Source organism: Strongylocentrotus purpuratus, unplaced genomic scaffold (assembly GCF_000002235.5).
Source record: "Strongylocentrotus purpuratus isolate Spur 01 unplaced genomic scaffold, Spur_5.0 spur5_contig_819, whole genome shotgun sequence".
NCBI classification, from domain to species: Eukaryota; Metazoa; Echinodermata; class Echinoidea; order Camarodonta; family Strongylocentrotidae; genus Strongylocentrotus; species Strongylocentrotus purpuratus.
This window is the reverse complement of record NW_022145523.1, coordinates 233733-257676: the sequence shown is the minus strand read 5'-3', so window position 1 is coordinate 257676 and position 23944 is coordinate 233733. Positions and strand designations below refer to the sequence as shown.

Genomic DNA, 23944 nt, shown 5'->3' with positions numbered 1-23944 from the left:
CAAGCTGTCAGAGCATGGCAGCAAACTCTTTGTCTCAACAGTTCAATTCATACATAAATGGCCTCCAAATCTTAGTTCAAATTGGGTTCCATGTTGCTATACTGTGGTAACAAAATGAGCTTCAAATATTTCTTCTACACTTTATTTCTTCTAAGCTTATTTCTTTAACCTTTTAAATTAAATTGCAGTTTAAATACATTCTTAGTGAACAATAAAACGTGAAGTAGACTAGTTAATGCACAAAGAATAGGGCACGCACAGAACCCAAAATCGACTTGTGTTCTGAGCGAGCCCTATACGCAGGTTTCTTTGTTATCTTTCAGCTTCCACATACTGGTACTTCTTATTAAACCATTTACTTATAGAATCCTAGGTAGAGTTTTTGAGGTTGATTTGAAACATTCTAGCTTTACACAATTAATTCATTCAGGTGATTGGTACAATTTAACCTTTCTGTGCTAGTAGATATTCCAACAAAACTATATTTTCCTAGTCACAATACCGTCGGCCTTATGCCAAAAGGGCCTTAACCCGATTTTTGGGGTTATTGAGTTATTAACATCACCTTGTAGATCTTATCATTCTCTTTAAAATGATGTGCTTCCCTTGTTGAAATTCAATTTATTTATGAAGATAATTATGAATTTCAAAAGGGCCTTAACGCGTATCTCATCTTTTTCCTTACGCCAAAAGGGCCTTAACCTACACGGCAAATCTTTTATCAATGACAGATTATTTCGTAATTTCCATTTAATTCAATAAATATCAGTAGAAACACCATTAAAAACATGATTAGTCTAGAATAGACACAATGTACTTAAAATAATCACTCCAAGTATATGTCATGAATTTAGATCATTAAATCTGAGTGAGATTTAAATTAGGTGTGGATGCATGAAATGCGACCGACTCGTTGAAATATGCAGATGTCAACGTATGGGACTGTGATGAAAAATAAACAACGAAAAAGGTGTTCTAAATGTACGATCTCTAAGAAATAACTTTACCGAAAGCTGCATTATATTAATAAAATATTCAGATATCAAAAATACTTTTTCAAACATTTTAATTAACCAGTTTTATCAGTTTTTGTGATCCAATAGCCGTAGGAGGGCCTTTCTGGCAAACCAAAGGTGTTGCGAAACAAGAAAATTTCCTCATGCCAGAAGGGCGCTAACTATGCGCGCCCTTTTGGCACAACGACGCGTAGGTTACGTACGCCCCTTTTTGGCACAATGCCGAGTAGGTTACGGCCCTTCTGGCATAAATACGCTGCATTCAAGCCTTATGCCAAAAAGGCCCTAACATGTTTTTTGCACATAGCATGTACAATTCTGAATATTTTATAACACATTTTAAACATTTCATGTAAAACTTAATAACTTAACATATTTATCAAAATTGGCTTCAAAAACAAAAAAAACGACCACAAACTTTTGATTATTAGAGAGGCCAAAACCTTTAAACGCGATTATCTCGGAATGGCCAAAAGCAGTTAAGGCCCTTTTGGCATAAGGCCGACGAAATTTGGGTTTACTTCTTATAACAACAATGTGTAATAGATCTGGCTTTGAATATATTCCCCGTTACTACTTTCAAGAAGTATTATAGGTATCATGGATTCAGAAATGTATAACTATAATATTCCAGTCCAAAATTAACAGTAACAATTTTTGAGCTGGTGATGCTCTGTGGAATTTCCTTCACATTGTCAGTAAAGCGAAATACTTTAGAATGTCTCTTTGCTGATTTCATCTATCCAGTTGAATTTCCTTTGCTAGAAGGCTGACTTCATATTTCAGCTCTGCAAACCATCTACTGTCGCTTGGAGCGGCTAAATTGTCCTGGAACATGAAGAAAGCAACAAAAAGAAAAGATATTATAAATTCATATTGGGTAAGAATATAGGATATCAGGTATAATAACATAAACTCAAAAGAACAAAAACGTTAAAATCTCCCTGATCACTCAACTTTTTGCTGTATGAACCATTTTTTTATGGCTTAAAAATTCTGTTGGATTCTGCACATATTTTTTCTGAAAGCAAAACGTGACATTCCAACACTGTGTGACTTTATCAATACCTCACTGAACTGCACTAATGAGGAAAGTTGAATTTAATTGAAATACAAGGTATCATAGTTCATGCCAACAGACCTTAACTTTCCTGATCACCGAGCTATGGAGCATTTTAAATTTGTCTTTCTGTTTTAGTCACTTAATGTACATAACTCTTTACATTCTATGCAATGCTTCTTTGAAAATTCTGCACAATTTCGTTTTTTATCCTAATATGAAAGCAAAGTTATCTCCCACGAGGCTTTGCTGCGTGTGGCTTCATAATTCCCTCACTGAACTGCACTAATGAGAGACGTTGAATTAAAATACAAGGTATCATAATGCTGGCCAACAAATCTTACTGTTCCTGATCACAGAGCTACATGTATGGAGCATTTTAAATCTGTCTTTCTATGTGGGTCACTCTTTACACTCTATGCAATGCTTTTTTTTATGATCTACACAAATTTTTTAATAATATGAAAGCAAAATGATCTCTTACAAGGTTTTGCTGCGTGTGATTTCATAATTGACTGAGGCGCGATAGCTCATTGGTAGAGCAGGAGACTCATAACCAGAAGGTCCCGTGTTTGAAACCAATTCAATGCGCTAGTGTCCTTTGGTAAGGCATTAATTCTCATTAATAAGTCCCTCGGAGAGGAGCTGTCGATCGCCTAGTTGCTCACCTAACAGCATACCCATGCTTTCTTAGCAGTCGGGTAAAACAAACAAACAAACTAATTACCTCAATGAGCTGCACCAATGCGAGGAGTTTGCCACTGTGTATCTGCATCCTTCTCTTCACACTCCCAGTCTGAAGGAGACGGACTATGACCTTGGCAACTTGCCTGTCGTCTGAGTGGTCTTTTAAAGGAGGGATCAAAATGAAACAAATTATTAATTTGCAATACATTATGAGGCTCATGCAGATAATGTAATTTTTATTTTTAACAGAATACATCCTTTGATCACATGACACAATTATCTGATTGGCAAGCAGTACACACAATCATTTCTTTCCATACACTATCAGAGACATTATCAGATGTTCCTGGAAAGAAAATGTTGAATTGAATTGAATTCATTGATTCATCTGTCATACAACAGAAATTCTTTTTCCATTGGTTTAACGGTAACAAAGGTCATGTCACAGCAGAATTATACATAACACACAAGTGTAAAGATGATAAAAGCAAAATGACTAAACAGATTATTGTGAGGTTTTGCTATAATATTTATCAAAGAATGATTTCAAACTTTCACCAAATCAAAACAACCAATATAAAGCATCAATTCATAACTCCAGACAGATAACATAACACAAAGTAATCAAGGGTCAAGATTGGACATGTACATAACATTAACTTCATGTTGCCAATAAACCACAATGAAAGATTTTTTTCCCTCCTCTTTTTTCCATAATTTATTAATTGAATAATACTTACATGAAATACACATAACTATAATGATTACAAAGAAAAGAGAAAGATGAAAGATCTACCATACCTTTGCATGCAGTGAGTGCACAGTTTATAAGTGAGCCGACTGACCCATCTCCAAAGTTTGTCACACAATCTACGGCCTGTTTCCACAGCTCCACTGCATACTCCTCCTCCCTGCCTGCCAAATCGGCAACATTTCTGACTGCAGCGTCGTACAAGAGTAAGAATGCAAGGCTTCCAATCATTCCGTCTATACTGTCCAACGTTTCTCTCGATGATGACATGCTTTGGAGTACTGATGATGATGACGAGGCTGATTGCGTATGATATCTCTGAAGCATGGCTGTGTGTTCTAAGATGCTTAAGACGGTACAGATAGGAAGACAATTGAAGGATTTCTGTGAAGAAAGATCAAGAGAAAACAAAAATATTAATGTTATGTAATACACATTATAAGATTAAGCTGTTAAGTGATGATTTAAATTTTAACTAGATGGAATTCGACTGCGCGCAGTCGAAAATGATGCCTCCGTCATAGAGCAATTTTACAAACCAAAACAGAAGACATTTTTCGAATTCAAGTTCAATTGTAATCCATTAACAGGTTCTCAGAATATCGTGATTACAAGCAATTTCTCATATACATATATGACCCTTTGATCTTTGACCTCATGACCCTAAAATCTACTCAGTTCATTGGCTCTGCAAGATGTCCTGAGTTAAATAGTAATCCATCTGTCAGTTCTAATGAGAATGTGTTCACAAGCTATTTTTGCATACATAATGAGCCCATGACCTTTGACCTTTGATCTTATGAACCAAAAATCTACTCAGTTCATTGGCTCTGCAAGTAACATACATGACCTAATTTTGGCAGGAATCCATCAATCGGTTCTTGAGAACGCGATCACGAGCTGTTTTTGCATACATAATGTGCGTTGTGGCCTTTGACCTTTGACCTCATGACCCCAAAATCTAATCAGTTCATCTGCTCTGCAAGTAACATACATGACCTAAGTTTAGCAGCAATCCATCAATCGGTTCTTGAGATAACGCAATCACGAGCTGTTTTTGCATACATAATGTGCGCTGTAGCCTTTGACCTTTGACCTCGTGACCCCAAAATCTAATCACTTCATCGGTTCTGCAAGTAACATACATGACCTAAGTTTGGCAGCAATCCATTACTCGGTTCTTGAGATAACGCGATCACGAGCTGTTTTTGCATACATAATGAGCCCTGTGACCTTTGACCTTTAACCTCATGACCCCAAAATCTAATCAGTTCTTTGACTCTGCAAGATACATACATGACCAAAGTTTGGCAGGAATCCATCAATCGGTTCTTCAGATAACGCGATCACGAGCTGTTTTTGCATACATAATGAGCCCTGTGACCTTTGACCTTTGACATCGTAACCCCAAAATCTAATCAGTTCATCGGCTCTGCAAGATACATACATGACCAAAGTTTGGCAGGAATCCATCAATCGGTTCTTCAGATAACGCGATCACGAGAACGGGACGTACGTACGTACGTACAGACGTACGTACGTACAGACGTACGTACAGACGTACGTACAGACGGACGGACGGACAACCCGAAAACATAATGCCTCCGGCTACTTCGTAACGGAGGCATAATAAAAATGAAGTAGAGTAAAGTATTGGCCATGCAATTTGAATTGTGAAGAAACTGTCTGGAAGCAATAGATCGGTTTACTAACATTTTCAAATTGTATGCATACTTTTAAAACAAACTAAGGTTGTTCTTGACAACCTTAAAAGCTTGCCCAATGCTTGCCCAACATAGCAACAATTAATGTATGCAGAATAGATTTTAAGTATTGAAGTTCATTCATTAACAACAGGTAAATTTAATAACTCGTCACTAGGTCCCCGGGAAAGAAACATCAATACTTTTGAATTTGTTAGTAGACCGGTCTATTGGGAATAGATGATTACACATGTATACCAGTGTGTTGGCTCAGTCAGTAGAGCGTCGGTCGTGGGTTTGAACCCCGGCCGCGTCATACCAAAAGACGTTAAAAGACGGGAGTTGCTGCTACCTTGTTTGGCGTTCAACAATAAGGGGATAGAGCAACGTCGATCTGGCGCTGCTCACTGGCTGCCGGGCTCACGATCAATTGGGCAAAAAGAATTTCCATTTTCAGTTTAATAAAATTTGGAGTGGATTAAAAGATTGTTATTATTATTATACTGTACCTACAAATCGATGTATACTGTGAGGTTCTGGAATGATCAATTTGAAATAAAATAAATTCTATCTTGCTGAAATTTACACCTCACACACTATGATTTCTTCCAAACTGGCATAAGAAGAATGAGAATGCTCCCAAGTTCATTGTCCTCTTTTTTTAAAAGCACAAACCTCTTTAGCCATACATTTAAAATGGGCTTAATCTCAAGTTATCTGCTGTAAATGAGCAGATACTTCATATTTAACATCGCATTAATATGTCATCTTTGTTTGAAACCCAACCTCTTTAAATGTATATTTAAAATGGGCTAAATCAAGTTATCTGCTTTGAAATAAAAGGTCACTTCATATTTAACACCATATCATTATTATGTCATCTTTTTTTTAACACCCAACCTCTTTGAAGATACATTTAAAATGGGCTAAATCTCAAGGTATCTGATGTAAAATCAACAGTCACTTCATACATCCTATCCAGAACATTAAATCTGTTTCCCCCTCTCCATACTCTCCATACTACATACCAAGGTATCTTGAATGTGAGCAAGAACTCCCGCTATGGCCACTTCTGGATCAGGGTGCCTCCTGTAAACTTGCATTGCAATCTAGACAACAGAAAGAAAAGGAAATCAAATAAGTGGATGTGTGGATAACAATGAAAATTTAGGATTTCCTTTACAAACATATGGATGGATTGAATATTAAATTGAATATTGAATATGCTTCCTTTACCCTGAAAACCACAGAGGGCCAGACTCAACTCAGGGATTGTGGCTGAGTGTGACGTAGCATTCTAAAAACTTGGTGAACCTTATTATAAAAATCCCATGGCGTTTGATATCTGCATGTATATCTCAAAGGGTTTTTTTTTATTTAAAAGAAGTGAATTACTCTAACACAAAACATTCTCAGATTATTTACAAGGCACATACAGATTAAAACAATTTTCAGGATATATGCAGACAGATAATTTCAATTATTTTATAGAAATATTAGTCCTGTCAATATAGGGTTTGACCCTAAAAAATGTCAACAAAAGGTTTTTCAATGGTTTCTGGTAGTGTTTGACATCCAGAACATATTACAAATCTAAGAAATTCGGACCTCTGGAAAGTGTTTATTTTTAAAATGGCGTCCAAGATGGCCGCCAATATATTGGAAAAGCCATTAGGCATGATATATCCATCTAAGAGATGTATTTTGGTGTCTATACCTAGGTTTTGGGAGTCGAAGAATCCATTCATACCACTTACATGGGTTATGGCCACCAGGGAACGTGAAAATCCAATATGGCATCCAAAATGGCAGCCAGTCTCCTAAAATGACCGGAAGTGTTGTTGCACTTTTTGGGGGTTGGGTGATATTTCGCCATTAATTGACCCAGCTACAAAAAAGATGTACATGTATGAATATCCTTTACCTTGTTGACAGCATTAGCTCTATGCAGGAGCTCCACCTCCCTCTTGCCATGGACGATGTGATAGAAGGGATGAAGAGCTATCCTTAGAGCATGATTAGATGACTCATCCGATGACTCTATCTTGTTCAGAAGAGATGATAAGTCTTCAGGTGAAGTGCCTAAACACAAAGACATCACAGGGTTAGCTTACATTCATAGCAAGTTGCTTTCATGAAAACAGCAAATATTGTTATCTTGGCTTCAGAAAATTAGCAACTTCCTTTCAAAATTCTTATCAAACAGATTTTAATTTTTCATAAGATGTTATTCTGAAAGGTTGATCATGTTAAAGATGGAAATTTCATTAACTATGGAGTGGCATGGAAAATAAAAACACAAAATATATGAGACTGGAGATGAAAATAATAGCTGTAATTCTGTATTCCATGTCCTGTATTTATTTATTTTTCAATGTTAATTAGGCAATAAAGTGTAGGCTTGGTCTACATCATGTTAAAATATTATGCAAATAGTGAATGGCCATGAGTGCAATGGTACAAGATTTTGCACAAGGGGAAAGATAAAAGACTCTCTATTCAACGAGGTGCAGCCGAGTTGAATAGAGCATCTCATCTTTTACCGAATGCAAAATCTTGTTCCATTGCACAAATAAAGACCATTCGCTATTTGTTTAATACAACACCTCAGACACGGGCTTAAAACTATTTTTTAAAAGAAAAGTTTTCCTTGGCCAAATCTCAGTGATTTTGATAGTGAGCCTAGTAAGCGTGCACTATTGATAAGCAGGCAGCAAACCATGTGCGTACTATGCGCTGCGTGTATGTTTATTGTGACTTTAGAGTGCAATTTTGTTTGATCAATTTGCACCATTGCACGGTGACGTCACTTGCCTCACAATATACTTTGTTCATCCTTAGTGACGTCAGCGTGCAATGGTACAAATTGATCAATCAAAATTGCACGCCTGGCGAAAGATACTGTTCAATATTACTTTTAGCGCATGTCATGTAATTAAGAATTGACCAATGCGGTTGCAATAATCTTAGTAGGTGTTGTATAAAGGGAAATGCTTAGATTTGATTTACAAGTATAGACCAAGCTTGCAAATAATTTCTGTTTCTGGTAGGAAAGAAACTTGTTAAAAATGATTCACAGTTTTTTAGGGGGGGGGGTTAACAAAAGCTATACAGGTGCATTAATTGGCAAAGAAAGTCATAACTGGTTTCCACAAAGAAGTAACAAACATAATCAACATAAAACCAAGCATCAAATTTCAATTTCAGGAGAATACAGACCCATGGATTTTAGAGATTATACAAACAACATTTTTCTTTTGCAATAAAGTGTAAAGATATCAGGGATATGTTTCTTTTCAGCATAATAATCTTACCCATAGACACGGTGTATACAAAGTCCATGAAAGCAGAATGCGACAAAGGAGGTTTCCTTGATGTACCAAACACATTGTCAAAGCACCTGAAAAAGAAACAACAAAGAGAATGGGAAGGTCAACTTAAATGAGTTCAACAGTTGTGTAATATTCACAATCTTTGATATCAATCCTTCTACAGATTTATAAATTCAATATTTTTTGTAAGTTAAAGTCCCATACATTATGTACAACATAAAACCTGAAGAGGTCAAAGATAGAAAGGTACTGCAGTGTAAAAGCAGGTGGTAGTCTACAGCTAGCATCCCTGAATCTAAATCTGAACCAGATACCGTCAAACCTGCCTTAGTAGCCACCTCTCTATAAAGGCCACCTGTCTAGTGGCCATGCATGTTGTCTCCCTCAAGAAGGAAATGTGTTGTAGAACCTGTCTAGAAAGGCCACCTATCTACAGTGGCCACATTCTCTGTTTCCCTTTGGTGGTACAGTCAAACTTGCTTTAGCTACCACCTGTCTATAAAGACCACATCCCCCCCCCCCTTGAACATGATTTCTCACTGAAAACCATACTAAAGGAACCTGTAAATAAAGACCTCCTGCCTATAAAGAATAATACTCTCGTTTCCCTTGAGCGGTCTTTATGTACAGGTTCACTGTACAACCCTGGAATACGTACCTGTTTGCAAGGAGATACAAAGGAAAGTGGACATCTGAGTTTGTCTTGCAGCAGTATCTCATAAGCTGCTTCATGAGAGATGAGTCCAGGGATGGAAGATGGTAGAGGCATTCTAACAGTCTACGTTGTGTTGATTGATCTAAACACTCCATCACAGCATTATCAGGAGCTACAAAATACACAGATAAAATGGTAAATTTAGATTTTTATCATAACATTTTTAGTTTGAAGAATAAGTGACTTAAAATACATGTGTTCTGGAGAACTAATTACTTTGGTTTCCTAATCTAAATATTCAGACTCATGTACCATGACAGAGCACTATGTAGCAATACCGGTATTTATATATGCTTGTTTATGAAATTTGAGGAAAAAAAAGAAGAAGAAAAGCTTCAGAGTATTTTAACACTTTTATACTGGAGGAGTTTAATGGAAGACCAATATGCCCTTTCACTTTGGCTGTTGCTACCCTGTAGCTGGGATGGATGGATGGAAAACTCCAAAACATTATGCCTCTGGCACCACCTTCGGTGACAGAGGCATAACAAATAATGAAATTAGATTTTGTATAGCACAACTTCAATTAAACGAGACAAAAATTGAGTTGATTAGAAAAACTCAAAAAAAATCCAGACTTGCAGCATGTATATCATTCTATTGGATGATATAAATAATCATATATACTTGACTTACAAAGCCATTGTGGTAAGTGTTTTTCCATGCACTGTATAGCTTGTATGTGACCTCTTGATGCAGCTACGAGCAGGGTATGAAGGGCTTCCTCAGAGATACCTAGTGGGCTAGACCTGGCTTCATCTATCAGCTCACCTAGGCTATCAAAGAATGCTGGCAGCTTCTCAGAACTGTGTGGTAGGTAGTAGTAGAATGGTTTATTAGAACATCTGCAAATGGTAGCACAAGAGCTAAATTACATTGCAAGTTTTACAAGCTCTGATTTTAAAAACATTCCAACAAAACTTAGATATAGACAAGTACAAATAATACGCAGTAAAATAGATTACAACTTATTACATATTACGTACTTGCAAAAAAATTTGAAGTTACAAAAAGTATAAATTTGTCATTATATATATTTGTGGGAGTATACAACAGATTAAGACAGAATTTGTTGCAGATCCGTGTTAAAGTCCATCGATCAAGAATCTTGATATTCCAATGTACAATGTATGGAAGAGTTGCAACCCAATTATACCATGGTCAAACAATCAATTTTTAGCGACCTAAATAAAACATGTCATCCCGCCACGTCATCAGACGGTGATGCATCATGGGACATGGATGTCAAATCATCAGGACATGGTAAGCAGCAGATGGCAGTATACACCAATCTTAAGTGGTGGCACCAGAAAAGCCTGCCTTTAAACTAACTCTAACCTGATAATTAATATATCTTGCCCATTTGCGATGTTTTAATTTTTTGTCAGGTTTATATTTTGGTCAGGTGTCGATCATGACAGCAGGACTGGGGTATATAAGACAACAGATGGTTGCAATTTTTTTATTTTATTTTATTTTTTATTTTTTTTTGGGGGGGAGGGGCCTTAATGATGGATATCAAAGCAATACTTACATGTTGTCATCATCTGGCCTTGCTCTGTCAAGACAGATTGATCTCAGAGTTTTAAGAGCTCTTAGCTTCTGCTGTGAAAGAGGATGTGCTCTCGCATAGTACACAAACAGTGCATCTTCAAGGCTAATACTCGCTGAAAAGGAAATAATCGAATCCCAAAATTTTACAATTGTGACAATCATGATAATGAAATAAATGAAGGTTTAAGTACTAACTTTGCTAAAATTATTTCTGTGGAATCAAACAAGGATAAACTGAAATTCCTTCACTTTCAGTGCTATGTGCATCAACTCTGTAATGATTCAACAATGGATCTGATTGTGTTTGGCATTCAGTCATATTTGACTGCTTATGGCTAATCAAGTTGTTTGAGGAAAATCATTCTAATGTAGTGGAGTTGGTTAGAATTCCTAGCTTGCACCTGTGCTTTCCCTGGTCCACTGCTGGGGATGCATCATCCCGTTCAACCCTCAAATAGACCGGATTACTAACATATTCAAATTAATAGATGTTTCTTTCCTGGGGACCTAGTGACGATTTAATCCATTAACCTGTTATTAATAAATGAACTATTATACTCAGAATCCAGTCTGCATGTGTTATTTGGTGCGATATCAGGCAAGCTTTCAGGACGTGAAGAAAGATTTTGTTTAAAAAGTATGCATACAATTTGAATATGTTAATAAACCGGTCTAATAATATTCCAAGTTTATATAGCGCTCAATACATCGATCCAACGATGTGCCTAAGCGCTTTACAGATATATTATTACCCCGGTCATCTGATTCAGGCTTACCCGCACATTTTCCACTCCCTGGGGAGCATTCCAGCCAGGCGTTACATGATCCAAAAAACTGTTTGACCAACAATGACGGTCGCATCCTACCGGGTACCCATATAACACCTGGGTAGAGAGTAGCAAGTGCAGGTTAATATCTTGCCAAAGGATATTAGTGCCATGTCGGGATTTGAACCCTCGACCTTCGCATCTCCAGTCAAGCGCCTTAAACCACTCTACCACGACACTCCCATGCCAGATATCTCAGTTTCATAGTCACGATTGCCCGACTTACTCTCATCATCACCAGGTTTGTTCATCATCTTCTGCACCACATCCATCAAGACTTCCTGCTCCTCCTGACCCAGAGGATACTCCCCATCGTCCTCCTCCCTCAAGGCATCCTCTATGAACTCCCTCACCATCCCCATCCAAGGGCGTGGCTTGTTACCCTCGACAACCAAGATACTCAATACCAGGTTACATGCAGACAGGTTGATGGGCGTGGCTGATCCATGGGATGATCCAGCGGGGGGCTTGCTACTACCCCTCCTGGGAGTGGTGGTGGTGGTATGGGCATGGTGGAGTGAGTACGGGAACCCTTGGTGGAATTGCTGACTGATTTTGCGTTGGTAGGTCTTCTTCATCTCGTCGAGAGCCTGTCGTTAGAATAATTCAATAAATTAAGGGGGAACAGAAATAAACAATCTTTTTACTCGGTATGGTACTGGTGTCCTAGATAGCAGCTTCAGATATTACTTCTATTAAAACATATTAAAGATTAAAATACGAACACAGCACTTTCAATAAAGGTCATTAAAGTGTCAATTAAATGTATATGTTATGGGTTTCATACCGACAACCGGCATGTTTTTTTTCACAATATTCATAATATCAACTTCCACATATTACTTGTAGTAAGATGTCCAAATAGCAAAAATACAATGAACATTGCCATAAGAGGCTTGTTACACATTACCTCTGTTTGGAGCCATATTGGCAGAGATACTCAATGTAAAATAAAATGAGTTAACGCCCTTCTGGCTCCAAACAGATGATTAACTATATATGGTAGAAGAGAGCAAAAATTAGAACAAGCAACTTACACTATCATTGCCTTTCTCATCACACGCTCTCTGTAGGAGACTCCAGAGGGTCTGTAGGATGGCTACCACGCAACCTAGCGTCTCTTCCTCCTTCTGGCCTAGGGTGACCCCGCTCTCACCTTGTCCTTGACCCTTGGCCGGCAAGTTGACCTCGCCCCAGCACTGGAGGAGCAGGGGGATCAGGGTACGAGCCATGCCCAGTATGGCCTCAGGATCAGATAAGAAGTCGATACCAAGGTTGGACACGGACTGATCAGTTCTGTGATGCAGATGGGGAAAAATAGAATACCTGATAGTTTAAATGTCTGTTGTCACACAAAGAACCAATATTTCTCTCTTTTTTCATGAAGAAGAAGAAGAAGAAGAAGAAGAAGAGGAGGAGGAGGAGGAGGAGGAGGAGGAGGAGGAGGAGGAGGAGGAGGAGGAGGAGGAGGAGGAGGAGGAGGAGGAGGAGGAGGAGGAGGAGGAGGAGGAGGAGGAGGAGGAGGAGGAGGAGGAGGAGGAGGAGGAGGAGGAGGAGGAGGAGGAGGAGGAGGAGGAGGAGGAGGAGGAGGAGGAGGAGGAGGAGGAGGAGGAGGAGGAGGAGGAGGAGGAGGAGGAGGAGGAGGAGGAGGAGGAGGAGGAGGAGGAGGAGGAGGAGGAGGAGGAGGAGGAGGAGGAGGAGGAGGAGGAGGAGGAGGAGGAGGAGGAGGAGGAGGAGGAGGAGGAGGAGGAGGAGGAGGAGGAGGAGGAGGAGGAGGAGGAGGAGGAGGAGGAGGAGGAGGAGGAGGAGGAGGAGGAGGAGGAGGAGGAGGAGGAGGAGGAGGAGGAGGAGGAGGAGGAGGAGGAGGAGGAGGAGGAGGAGGAGGAGGAGGAGGAGGAGGAGGAGGAGGAGGAGGAGGAGGAGGAGGAGGAGGAGGAGAGGAGGAGGAGGAGGAGGAGGAGGAGGAGGAGGAGGAGGAGGAGGAGGAGGAGGAGGAGGAGGAGGAGGAGGAGGAGGAGGAGGAGGAGGAGGAGGAGGAGGAGGAGGAGGAGGAGGAGGAGGAGGAGGAGGAGGAGGAGGAGGAGGAGGAGGAGGAGGAGGAGGAGGAGGAGGAGGAGGAGGAGGAGGAGGAGGAGGAGGAGGGAGGAGGAGGAGGAGGAGGAGGAGGAGGGAGGAGGAGGAGGAGGAGGAGGAGGAGGAGGAGGAGGAGGAGGAGGAGGAGGAGGAGGAGGAGGAGGAGGAGGAGGAGGAGGAGGAGGAGGAGGAGGAGGAGGAGGAGGAGGAGGAGGAGGAGGAGGAGGAGGAGGAGGAGGAGGAGGAGGAGGAGGAGGAGGAGGAGGAGGAGGAGGAGGAGGAGGAGGAGGAGGAGGAGGAGGAGGAGGAGGAGGAGGAGGAGGAGGAGGAGGAGGAGGAGGAGGAGGAGGAGGAGGAGGAGGAGGAGGAGGAGGAGGAGGAGGAGGAGGAGGAGGAGGAGGAGGAGGAGGAGGAGGAGGAGGAGGAGGAGGAGGAGGAGGAGGAGGAGGAGGAGGAGGAGGAGGAGGAGGAGGAGGAGGAGAGGAGGAGGAGGAGGAGGAGGAGGAGGAGGAGGAGGAGGAGGAGGAGGAGGAGGAGGAGGAGGAGGAGGAGGAGGAGGAGGAGGAGGAGGAGGAGGAGGAGGAGGAGGAGGAGGAGGAGGAGGAGGAGGAGGAGGAGGAGGAGGAGGAGGAGGAGGAGGAGGAGGAGGAGGAGGAGGAGGAGGAGGAGGAGGAGGAGGAGGAGGAGGAGGAGGAGGAGGAGGAGGAGGAGGAGGAGGAGGAGGAGGAGGAGGAGGAGGAGGAGGAGGAGGAGGAGGAGGAGGAGGAGGAGGAGGAGGAGGAGGAGGAGGAGGAGGAGGAGGAGGAGGAGGAGGAGGAGGAGGAGGAGGAGGAGGAGGAGGAGGAGGAGGAGGAGGAGGAGGAGGAGGAGGAGGAGGAGGAGGAGGAGGAGGAGGAGGAGGAGGAGGAGGAGGAGGAGGAGGAGGAGGAGGAGGAGGAGGAGGAGGAGGAGGAGGAGGAGGAGGAGGAGGAGGAGTTAAAGATGTAGCAAGAAGGTTCACCAGCAATGTGATATCAAAGACACCTTTTCTTTACCTTGGCCCAAATATCCTTTTTCTCCTACAAAATGCACTTCAAATAGTTTCTTTACTTTCATTATATATACATGTATATTAATACTGATACCTCCTTTTATTTAATCAGTATTGGCGTGCACAAATCTCTCAATTCACTTTTCCAGTATGTTTTAACAGTTATCATAATTGTCATTACCATCATCTTTGCCCCCCTTCTATTTCTCTTTTTCTCTCTCTAGCTCCTTATTTTATCTGAAAATCTGGACTTCAATATGCTGTCACAATGCAATCACATTATACATAGACAGTAAAATCTTTTACAAACCTTAAAATAAAGGGTTTTGGTCTGCCACTGAATGCTCCATTCGCCTTCAAGATAGGTGCATATGTTGGTTTAGCTCCGGTAGAATCCACTTTGATAGTTTGGCTCATCTCTCCTCGCTCGGGTAAATGCTCTTTCTCTTTGGACTTCCTCATCACATCCAGAAACTTCTGAAGCATCTGGAGAACCTACAAGATTCAAATACATAACATAAAAGAGTAGAAGTCAATTTAAATATACAGTTACAGAAGTTCTGGGCCCTGTCTTATAACGAGTTGCAATTGATCCAAATCAATTCGCAAGTCCTCTATTAAATCAATGGCAACTTTGCAATCCCCTATGTCTTATGTACATAATTACGATTGATGTTAATCACCAAATAAATTGCAGCATCAATTTTTTTGTACTCTTGAAAGGCAGCATTTGATTTAGTCAGAAGAATTATTTCTTTTTTGTAGAAATGTCATCTAGCACTTTGGAGAAACATTGAATTCACAAGTAACTCTGAACCGTTTTTATTTGCAAATACAAGGTTTCAGTACAGGATCAATGACGTCACACTATCAAAAATTTAAATTAAAAAAAAGTTTTTGAAAAGAGTATAAGTATCAAACCTTTAGTCTCCATTTTTGTCCAGCGAGTTTGCCGCTAGGGTTGACCTTGAGGCTACTAGAGCTACCAAGTTTATTCCTCTGCTGGGAGATGAGATTGATGAAGTTAGTCAGGAGTTCCTTACAATGAGGAGCAATCAAACCTGGAAAGAAAGAAGAGATCGCTTGAATCATCTGTTATCAATTTCACAAGAGAATAAGGAGAAGAAGAAGGAGAAGGAGAAGGGATGAGAATGAGGAGAATGAGGAGAAGGAGGAGAAGGAGGAGGAGGAGGAGGAGAAGGATGAGTAGGAGAGGAATGAGGAGTAGGAGAAGGATGAGTAGGAGAGGAATGAGGAGTAGGAGAAGGATGAGTAGGAGAGGAATGAGGAGTAGGAGAAGGATGAGTAGGAGAGGAATGAGGAGTAGGAGAAGGATGAGTTGGAGAGGAATGAGGAGTAGGAGAAGGATGAGTAGGAGAGGAATGAGGAGTAGGAGAAGGATGAGTAGGAGAGGAATGAGGAGTAGGAGAAGGATGAGTTGGAGAGGAATGAGGAGTAGGAGAAGGATGAGTAGGAGAGGAATGAGGAGTAGGAGAAGGATGAGTAGGAGAGGAATGAGGAGTAGGAGAAGGATGAGTTGGAGAGGAATGAGGAGTAGGAGAAGGATGAGTAGGAGAGGAATGAGGAGTAGGAGAAGGATGAGTAGGAGAGGAATGAGGAGTAGGAGAAGGATGAGTAGGAGAGGAATGAGGAGTAGGAGAAGGATGAGTAGGAGAGGAATGAGGAGAAGGAGGGGAATGAGTAGGAGAGGAATGAGGAGTAGGAGAAGGATGAGTAGGAGAGGAATGAGGAGAAGGAGGGGAATGAGGAGGAGAAGAAGGAAGAGAAGGAATACTGTCACGTTTAATTACAGAATGATCTCAAAATCATGGATTCTGTAAATTTACAATTTTCTTGGTGTATCTAGTTGCACTAATAGTCAATTTTGTGTCAAACTTGAAGACAGGTGTACAAGAACTCATTTTTCAATTTCCCATCCATTGACTACTCTTACTATTTACCTGGATAATGTTGCAGAATGGTTTCCATGACAACCAAAGAATCAAGCTGGACATCTTCCTGTATGTGTGTCATGGCACAGCACAGATGCATACAGACGGTAGGAAAGAAGGGGGCCATCTGATGAGATGCCAGCGTATCCATGATGACCCGTAGGAGAGCGACCCCTGCCTGACGTACCACCCCCTCCTTGTCAGTCATGGCGGTTGAGATTGAAGGGATGAGGGTAGGGAGGTGTTCCGGGATCAGGGAGGGGTTGGTGGTGAGGAGAGTCTTGGTGCCTTGTATAGCACTGCTACGGATGGAGGCGTTGTAATGGTTGGCTTGACACAGAAGCTCCTAGCAGAATGAGAAGAAAAAGTAAAAGGAGAAAACTTTGAGGGTCCAGTAGTGTACACTCCCTTTTAGAATTTCTTACTTTTTAATATTTTGTTTACATGTTTTAAAGCCCCACTGTACCAGTTATAGCTTCTTGCTCCATCTATAGAAACAATGCCTAATTGGTGACCATTGGTCCCCCATGATCCTCTTTTTCTTATGTTAATTGAGAGCTGAATTGATGAGATAGCCACCTGTCAATGACCACCCTTGGTGCTCTAATCCCTCCTAACCAAACTAGTACAATTTAGTACAGTTTAATTCATATTAACAAATGAAATGAAGAGGGTTTGCATCATTCTTGGATTATGATAAAAAATAACTTTTCCAATTTTTTTTCCTGATTCACACTGCTGTAGAATTATTAAACTTTTCTGACAAGTAAAGGGCAGTTGGGTCATCCACAAAAATTCAGTTTACTTTTAAATATGATTTATGTCCTCTTCTCATTTGTTGATTTTCTGAAATAATGAGTATGGGAAGAATGGGAACCTTAAGCCCCACTGTACTACTTGAAAAACTACTTGCTCCCTCTATATAGAAACTTTCCCAATCGGTGCAGGTTGGTCCCCATGATCCTCTTTTTCTTATGTTAATTGAGAGCTGAGTTGATGAGATAGCCACCTGTCAGTGACCTCGCTGTGTGGTCTAATCCCTTCTGGCCAAACTAGTACAGACAGCCTTTAAGATAGGTTTGAAACTGATTTAAAACAAAATCTTACTTGAATGTTCTGTTTTCTCGATGTGACAGGTTCCCCTCCATCCTTATCTGATGTCTTAAGCTGTTCTCTGATGTGAATAGCACGAGACTTGAACGATGTATCCGTAAAATTATCTGCTTTGGCCAACTGCTTGCCAACTTTGAGTTTGACCTTCTGGAAATCCTTCTTCTTTTCCTTGTTCTTCCTCGAACCTTTCACCATGATTGACTATGATTAAAACAATTTTAAAAAAGGAAAAGAAATCATATATTGCCATCTCAGCATAATCAATTGTACATCAATTTGTCAAATGGCAATCTATGTACATCTATGCATAAATCCATTATGAACAAGAACAATGAATAAATAGCAAAAGCAAAATCACTGCTGAGAACATCGAACACTCAAGAAAGCAGAAGAAGAAAAAACAGATTGAGGAGGAGAACGAGGAAGAGGAGGAAGAAGAAGACAAGGAGATGGGGAAGGGAAAGGAGTAGACCAAATTTTCTGTCTCTTTCGTTCGTTAGCCTCTTATTGGGTAGGGTCGGCCGGCTCTCTCTTTAGAGACGGAAACCGTCTATACACATTCCCTTGATAACGCCACGGCCATTTCAGGTCGTAGCGTTTTGCCCCCAAAATCCCCCAAAATGTCATTTTACCTCGTGTATATCCAAATGTAAATTAGGCCTAGGCTATAATACATCGGTTCCACTTACTAATTTGATTGAAATAATCCGTTTAATGGTCCCTTTTAAGGAAATTATGGGTCAAAATCGACATCCATGTTGAAAATCTTGCAAGCGATGTTAAACTCTTGCTGCCGGAGTCATCTAAATCAATCTCATCCCTTCTAGTCTACGCCGAAGGCAAAAATGATTATGAAGGAAAAACTGTGATAACGCCATTACGAACGTGTAGATGGTGAGGTAAAATGACATTTTGAGGGATTTTGGGGGCATAACAATACGGCCGTGGCAAGTTTGTCATGTTTGTGGGAGGGGCCTAGCGACTAAAATCTAGCCGTGATATCTTCAACGTATGATGGTATAGGCGATCGTTCAGTCTCTATAACCGGAGGTCTAGTGGAGCCAGACGTAGTCTCAGTGGAACAACCGACGATTATAGAGACTGAAGCTTTCGGTCTAGGGGAGGAGTTGGGGAAGGAGGGGGAGGAGGTAGAGCCGAGGAGGAGGAGAGGAGGAGGAAGAAGAAAAGGAGATGGAGAAGGGGAAGGAGAGGAGGAGAAGGAAAAGACAGAGGGAGGAACTGGAAAAGAGGAGAACTTAGTTAAAAGTAAGTTAAGATTTTAAATTAGAATAACATGATAATAAGAGAGAGGGAGAAAAAAAAAGGTTAAGAAATCGATATAGGTCTAGGCTAGGTCTAGACAGCAATAACCATCTGATTTGGGTCATTTCTTTAATAAAACTGACATTTGTTGTCATTCCCCAATACAGATGGCAACCCAGAGATCTCATACCGTGGGGGTAATCTAGAGCCAGAGCGGAACATCTTTTCGTTCTTGACATTTTCTCCCCGATTTTCTTTATTTAGATCTAATTTTCTGATGTCTAAATCAGATGTAAATTAGGTCGGTATGTCATTTGTCCTAATTACAGTTGTCCTTAATATTAAATGTATAATTTACGGACTTACTTATATGAATTATCCAATTTGTATTTCCGAACTGTGAAACGGTACGTTCATGCATTCGAAATATTACCCGGCGGCCGATATATTTCCGGGTCCACCTACCAAAACATAGCCAAATGGCCAATCAGAGCACTCGTTTCGTGGGAGTTCGTTGGTCAAGCTGGGCCGACTCGTACGTAGCTACGGTAGCTATTGGACGTTCGAAAAGAAAAAATGAATATTCATCAACTAAAACCAAGACGGATAATGTTGACGACGAGACTTTCTCGGATTAATCATTAATTTAGGACCTAAATGAGCAAGCTATCGTAAGTCAAATAAGCTATATGTTATTTTTAATTTGTGTTATAATTGCAGCAGTTATGAGGATGTACTGAATTCAGCTTCTCACAAAGATTCTTAGTAATCACAGAAGATACATACATGCATCAGTTAGTGACAGAACCAACAAGGTTACGTGAAGGCCAAAGATCAAACGTATTAGATCTGATCTTAACAGATCAACCAGATTTCATCGATGACCTTGAACTTAAACCACCATTTGGAAAAAGTGACCATTTATCAATACAGTTTAATATGAGTCTGCTATATGAAGAGAAGTCTTTCACTCCTGCTTATGCATTCTTTAAAGGGAAATATGAGCAGCTAAGGGAGTACGTGGAGGAACACCATTGTTTTGAATGGACAGAGGAATACGTAAATCTGGAGGAGAAATATGCTTGCTTTGAGAAAACAATTATTGAGCTTACTAAGAAATTTGTACCGTTGAGACTTCCCGGATTGAAAGCCAGACCACAGTGGATGAATAGTGAGGTTAAGAAGGCGGTAAGGAGGAAACATTCAGCTTGGAATAAGCATCTGAGAGCTAGACGGAAGATACCTATTAATCCTGTCACTGTCAACCAAACAAGGGAGGAGTATAATGCTGTCAGAAACCTAGCAACCAGTGCCACCAGATCTGCTAAGGGAGGATTTGAACTCAAGATTTCGAAGGATGTAAAGAAGAATCCAAAGAGCGTCTGGAAGTACATTCAAAGCAAGTTGAAAGTCAAAAGTGCAATAGAGAACTTATGTAAGCCTGATGGTTCCATTGCAGAATCTGATAATGAGAAAGCTGAGTTACTCAACAATTACTTCTGCTCAGTTTTTACGAAGGAAAACCTCAACAACATTCCTGAGCTTCAAGGAAGAGATTACTCAGCTTGCTTAGAGGACATGATTATACATAGAGAGAAGATTCATCTCTTGATTGAGAAGATGGACCAAACTAAATCTGCTGGCCCAGATGGAATACACATTCGAATTCTAAAAGAATTAAAGCTTCACGTTATTGATTGTCTAGCTGAAATATTTAATGAATCTATGTCAACTGGATGTGTCCCGAAATCTTGGAAGTCAGCGAATGTTGTACCATTATTCAAGAAAGGCAAAAAATCTGACCCAGGAAATTACAGGCCAATAAGCCTCACAAGTGTAATTGGCAAGATCATGGAGACTGTGGTAAGGGATGAAATTGTAGAGCATTTGGAGTCTAATGATCTAATCACCAAACATCAACATGGTTTTAGAAAGGGTCACTCATGTTCTACCCAGCTACTAGAAGTGACAAATGATTGGACCAAGTACTTGGATACAGGTAACAACATTGACTGCATTTACCTGGACTACAGGAAAGCTTTTGACAGTGTACCTCATGCCAGACTGATGAAGAAATTACAGGCTTATGGAATCCGAGGAAAAGTGTGGAAATGGATCTCCAACTTCCTATCTGATCGCTCTCAACAAGTGATAGTGAATGGCTCCAAATCCTCTTCCTGCCTGGTCACAAGTGGTATTCCGCAAGGAAGCGTCCTCGGTCCAGTATTATTTACGATCTTCATTAACGACATTCCAGATTCATTATCTACGTCCGTATCATCTACAGTCAAACTCTTTGCAGACGACACTAAGCTGTACTCTCCTGTGAACTCACTAGAAGATAGTGCTGCATTACAACATGATCTAGATCTCCTTGCAAAGTGGACGGACAAGTGGCAACTCCCCGTAAATGAGTCAAAGACAAAGGTGATGCATCTTGGGAAGTCTAACCCTAATGTCAACTATAACCTCAACTCATCAATTTTGACATCTGTGGTTCTAGAGACTGATCTGGGAGTATCCTTCGACAACAACTTAAAGTTTTCAGCGCATGTAAACAGAGTTGCATCCTCTGCGAACAGGAAGCTTGGCCTGATTCGCCGCACCTTTTCATTCTTGGATGAATCGGGCCTTGTACACCTCTACAATACAAGTCTTTAATAAGGCCATCCTTAGAATACTGCTCCAGTGTGTGGCACCCTGTTCTCAAGAGAGACCATCTAAAGCTGGAGAGAGTGCAACGCAGGATGACAAAAATTCTTCTATCTATTCGTGACTTGGAATATTCTGACCGGCTTAGACATTTGAAATTGCCCACACTTGCATACCGTTGTCACAGAGCGGATATGATACAAACATAGGGCCTATAGACTTTTCCATGGGATTGACCGCAGTGACCCCAACCAATTCTTTCTGAGACCTTTGAATGACAGAACACGTGGCCACAGCTTCAAACTATCAAAAGTTAGAGCCTTCACTTCTATCCGAAAGGGATCGTTTTCACAGCGAGTCGTCAATTTATGGAATGCGCTTCCAGCTTATGTAATTGATAGCCCATCTGTAAACTCATTCAAATCCAACCTGGAAAAAGCATGGAGAGCTAAATATGACATGTACAACCCTAAAGAAATGTTTCCTTGCTATTGCATTGTCCGGAGCTCCGACGTAGGCGCAATCCCCAGTACATACAGACATTAATCCTGCTGCAGAGGGGCATATAAGTAATTATACTTGAAGCCCAACATCAAGGTAAATCAGGCAAGGTGAAAATCTCGTTGCATATCTCATTCATCGCGGTCCGGTCGAACCGAACCATTTGTTCCGTACAGTGCCTCACAGAAAGAGGTCCCCAGACTTCAGTCTCTATAATCGGAGGTCTAGTGGAGCCAGACGTAGTCTCAGTGGAACAACCGACGATTAGAGAGACTGAAGCTTTCGGTCTAGGCTAGGCCTAGGTCTAGATGTCTAGATCATAGATTTTGATCATTTTTGAGTAGGGTCTAGTTCAACATTTTAACATAGACCATAGACATGATAGACATAGTGATAGTTATTTTAATGATGTATATAGTAGTCTACTACAAGTACTAGTACAAGTACTAGGAGATGTAGATTTCTAGATAGATCTAGTAGGCTAGATCTATGTTCAACAACAACAACAAAATGCCAAATTCCAGACGAAATAACGAACGGATGGGACTACACGAAGTCATCATGCATTTCATGTTAAATTAAATTTGTAGCTCTTTCGAGCAAGTAAAGAGTAAATTAAGAAGAATCAAACATTTCTTTCCAATAATTCTCTTCTGACGTTATGTTTTGGAATAACAACAATTGCCTAAATGATGTAGATCTACGTACTACTTACATAATCAGCGTAAATAAGTTAACGTGCAGCTATCACGTACACGCGTGGTATGGATTAGCACGCCACGTGCATGTGTTTCGTTGTTGTTTACAATCTTCGACGGCTGTTACTTCTACGCTATGCATACAGCTACAGTCAGCTGAGTACTGTGCTACATGTAGTTCTGCTGCGGTATCTTTCTTCTGAATGCGGCTGAAGTCAATCTGGACTCAACCAATATTTCCACGTGAGCATAATTTTACCCATATTTTCCTTGTGATTATGTTTAACATATTATTAACAGTGAGTAGTCTAGACTAAGCATGGGAATTTGGTAAGTATTGGTAAGGACTACTAGGTCTAGTACTAACTCGCTTAGGAAAACGATTAAAACAGGGCTGTCAACTTTGGGGAACTTTTTCGAGGGAGAATGCAATTTTTGTCGGCTCAACGGGGGGCTGGTTGGGTGTTCAGTAAAAAAAAAAATCAAAGTGCTCAGTACATTTCATGAGGTCTGCCCCAAAAATGTTAAGAACCCAGTATGTGAACAGGATTTTTTCCTGGATGGATATGACATTCACTCAAATGTTGCAGATGGAAGGAGAGGTGTTGCAATTTACGTATCACATGAAGTTTGCCATCTTGTACAGGACTGTGACATTCAAACAAATTTTGATGAGTCTGTGTGGATCACACTGCGACTTGCTGGTTCCAAGAAACTACTCGCTGGATGCATATACAGAAGTCCTTCTGTCAACAACCACCTTCAGCTACGCAATCTGATGCTTGAGGTTTCTAATATGAACTCAACCAATCTTCTGATCACCGGGGACTTCAATTATCCTCACATTGATTGGGGGTCCTATGCTGGAAGAAGTGAGGTAGATCAAGAGTTCATGGAAACTGTAGCCGACTGCTTCCTATATCAACATGTCAGTTTTCCCACTAGACAAAGGGAAGGTCAGAGAGACAGCACCCTGGATTTGGTGTTTTCAGATAATGAGTTCTTGATTGATGAAAT

The 23944-nt window shown here is 40.7% G+C and overlaps 1 protein-coding gene across 1 annotated transcript; it reads right to left on the bottom strand.

Annotated features, from left to right (window-relative positions):
* Positions 1 to 1433: 1433 nt before the first annotated feature.
* On the bottom strand, positions 1434 to 18015 carry LOC115922177 (testis-expressed protein 10 homolog). The gene is made up of 15 exons (XM_030980482.1): positions 17808 to 18015; positions 16710 to 17046; positions 15670 to 15809; positions 15059 to 15243; positions 12683 to 12941; positions 11872 to 12235; positions 10799 to 10931; positions 9901 to 10070; positions 9208 to 9376; positions 8532 to 8617; positions 7142 to 7299; positions 6246 to 6326; positions 3565 to 3898; positions 2804 to 2922; positions 1434 to 1844 (listed from the first exon to the last, which is right to left on the bottom strand). The coding sequence occupies exons 1-15, from the start codon at positions 18006 to 18008 to the stop codon at positions 1752 to 1754; spliced, it is 2829 nt and encodes a 942-aa protein (XP_030836342.1). The 5' UTR covers positions 18009 to 18015; the 3' UTR covers positions 1434 to 1751.
* Positions 18016 to 23944: the final 5929 nt, after the last annotated feature.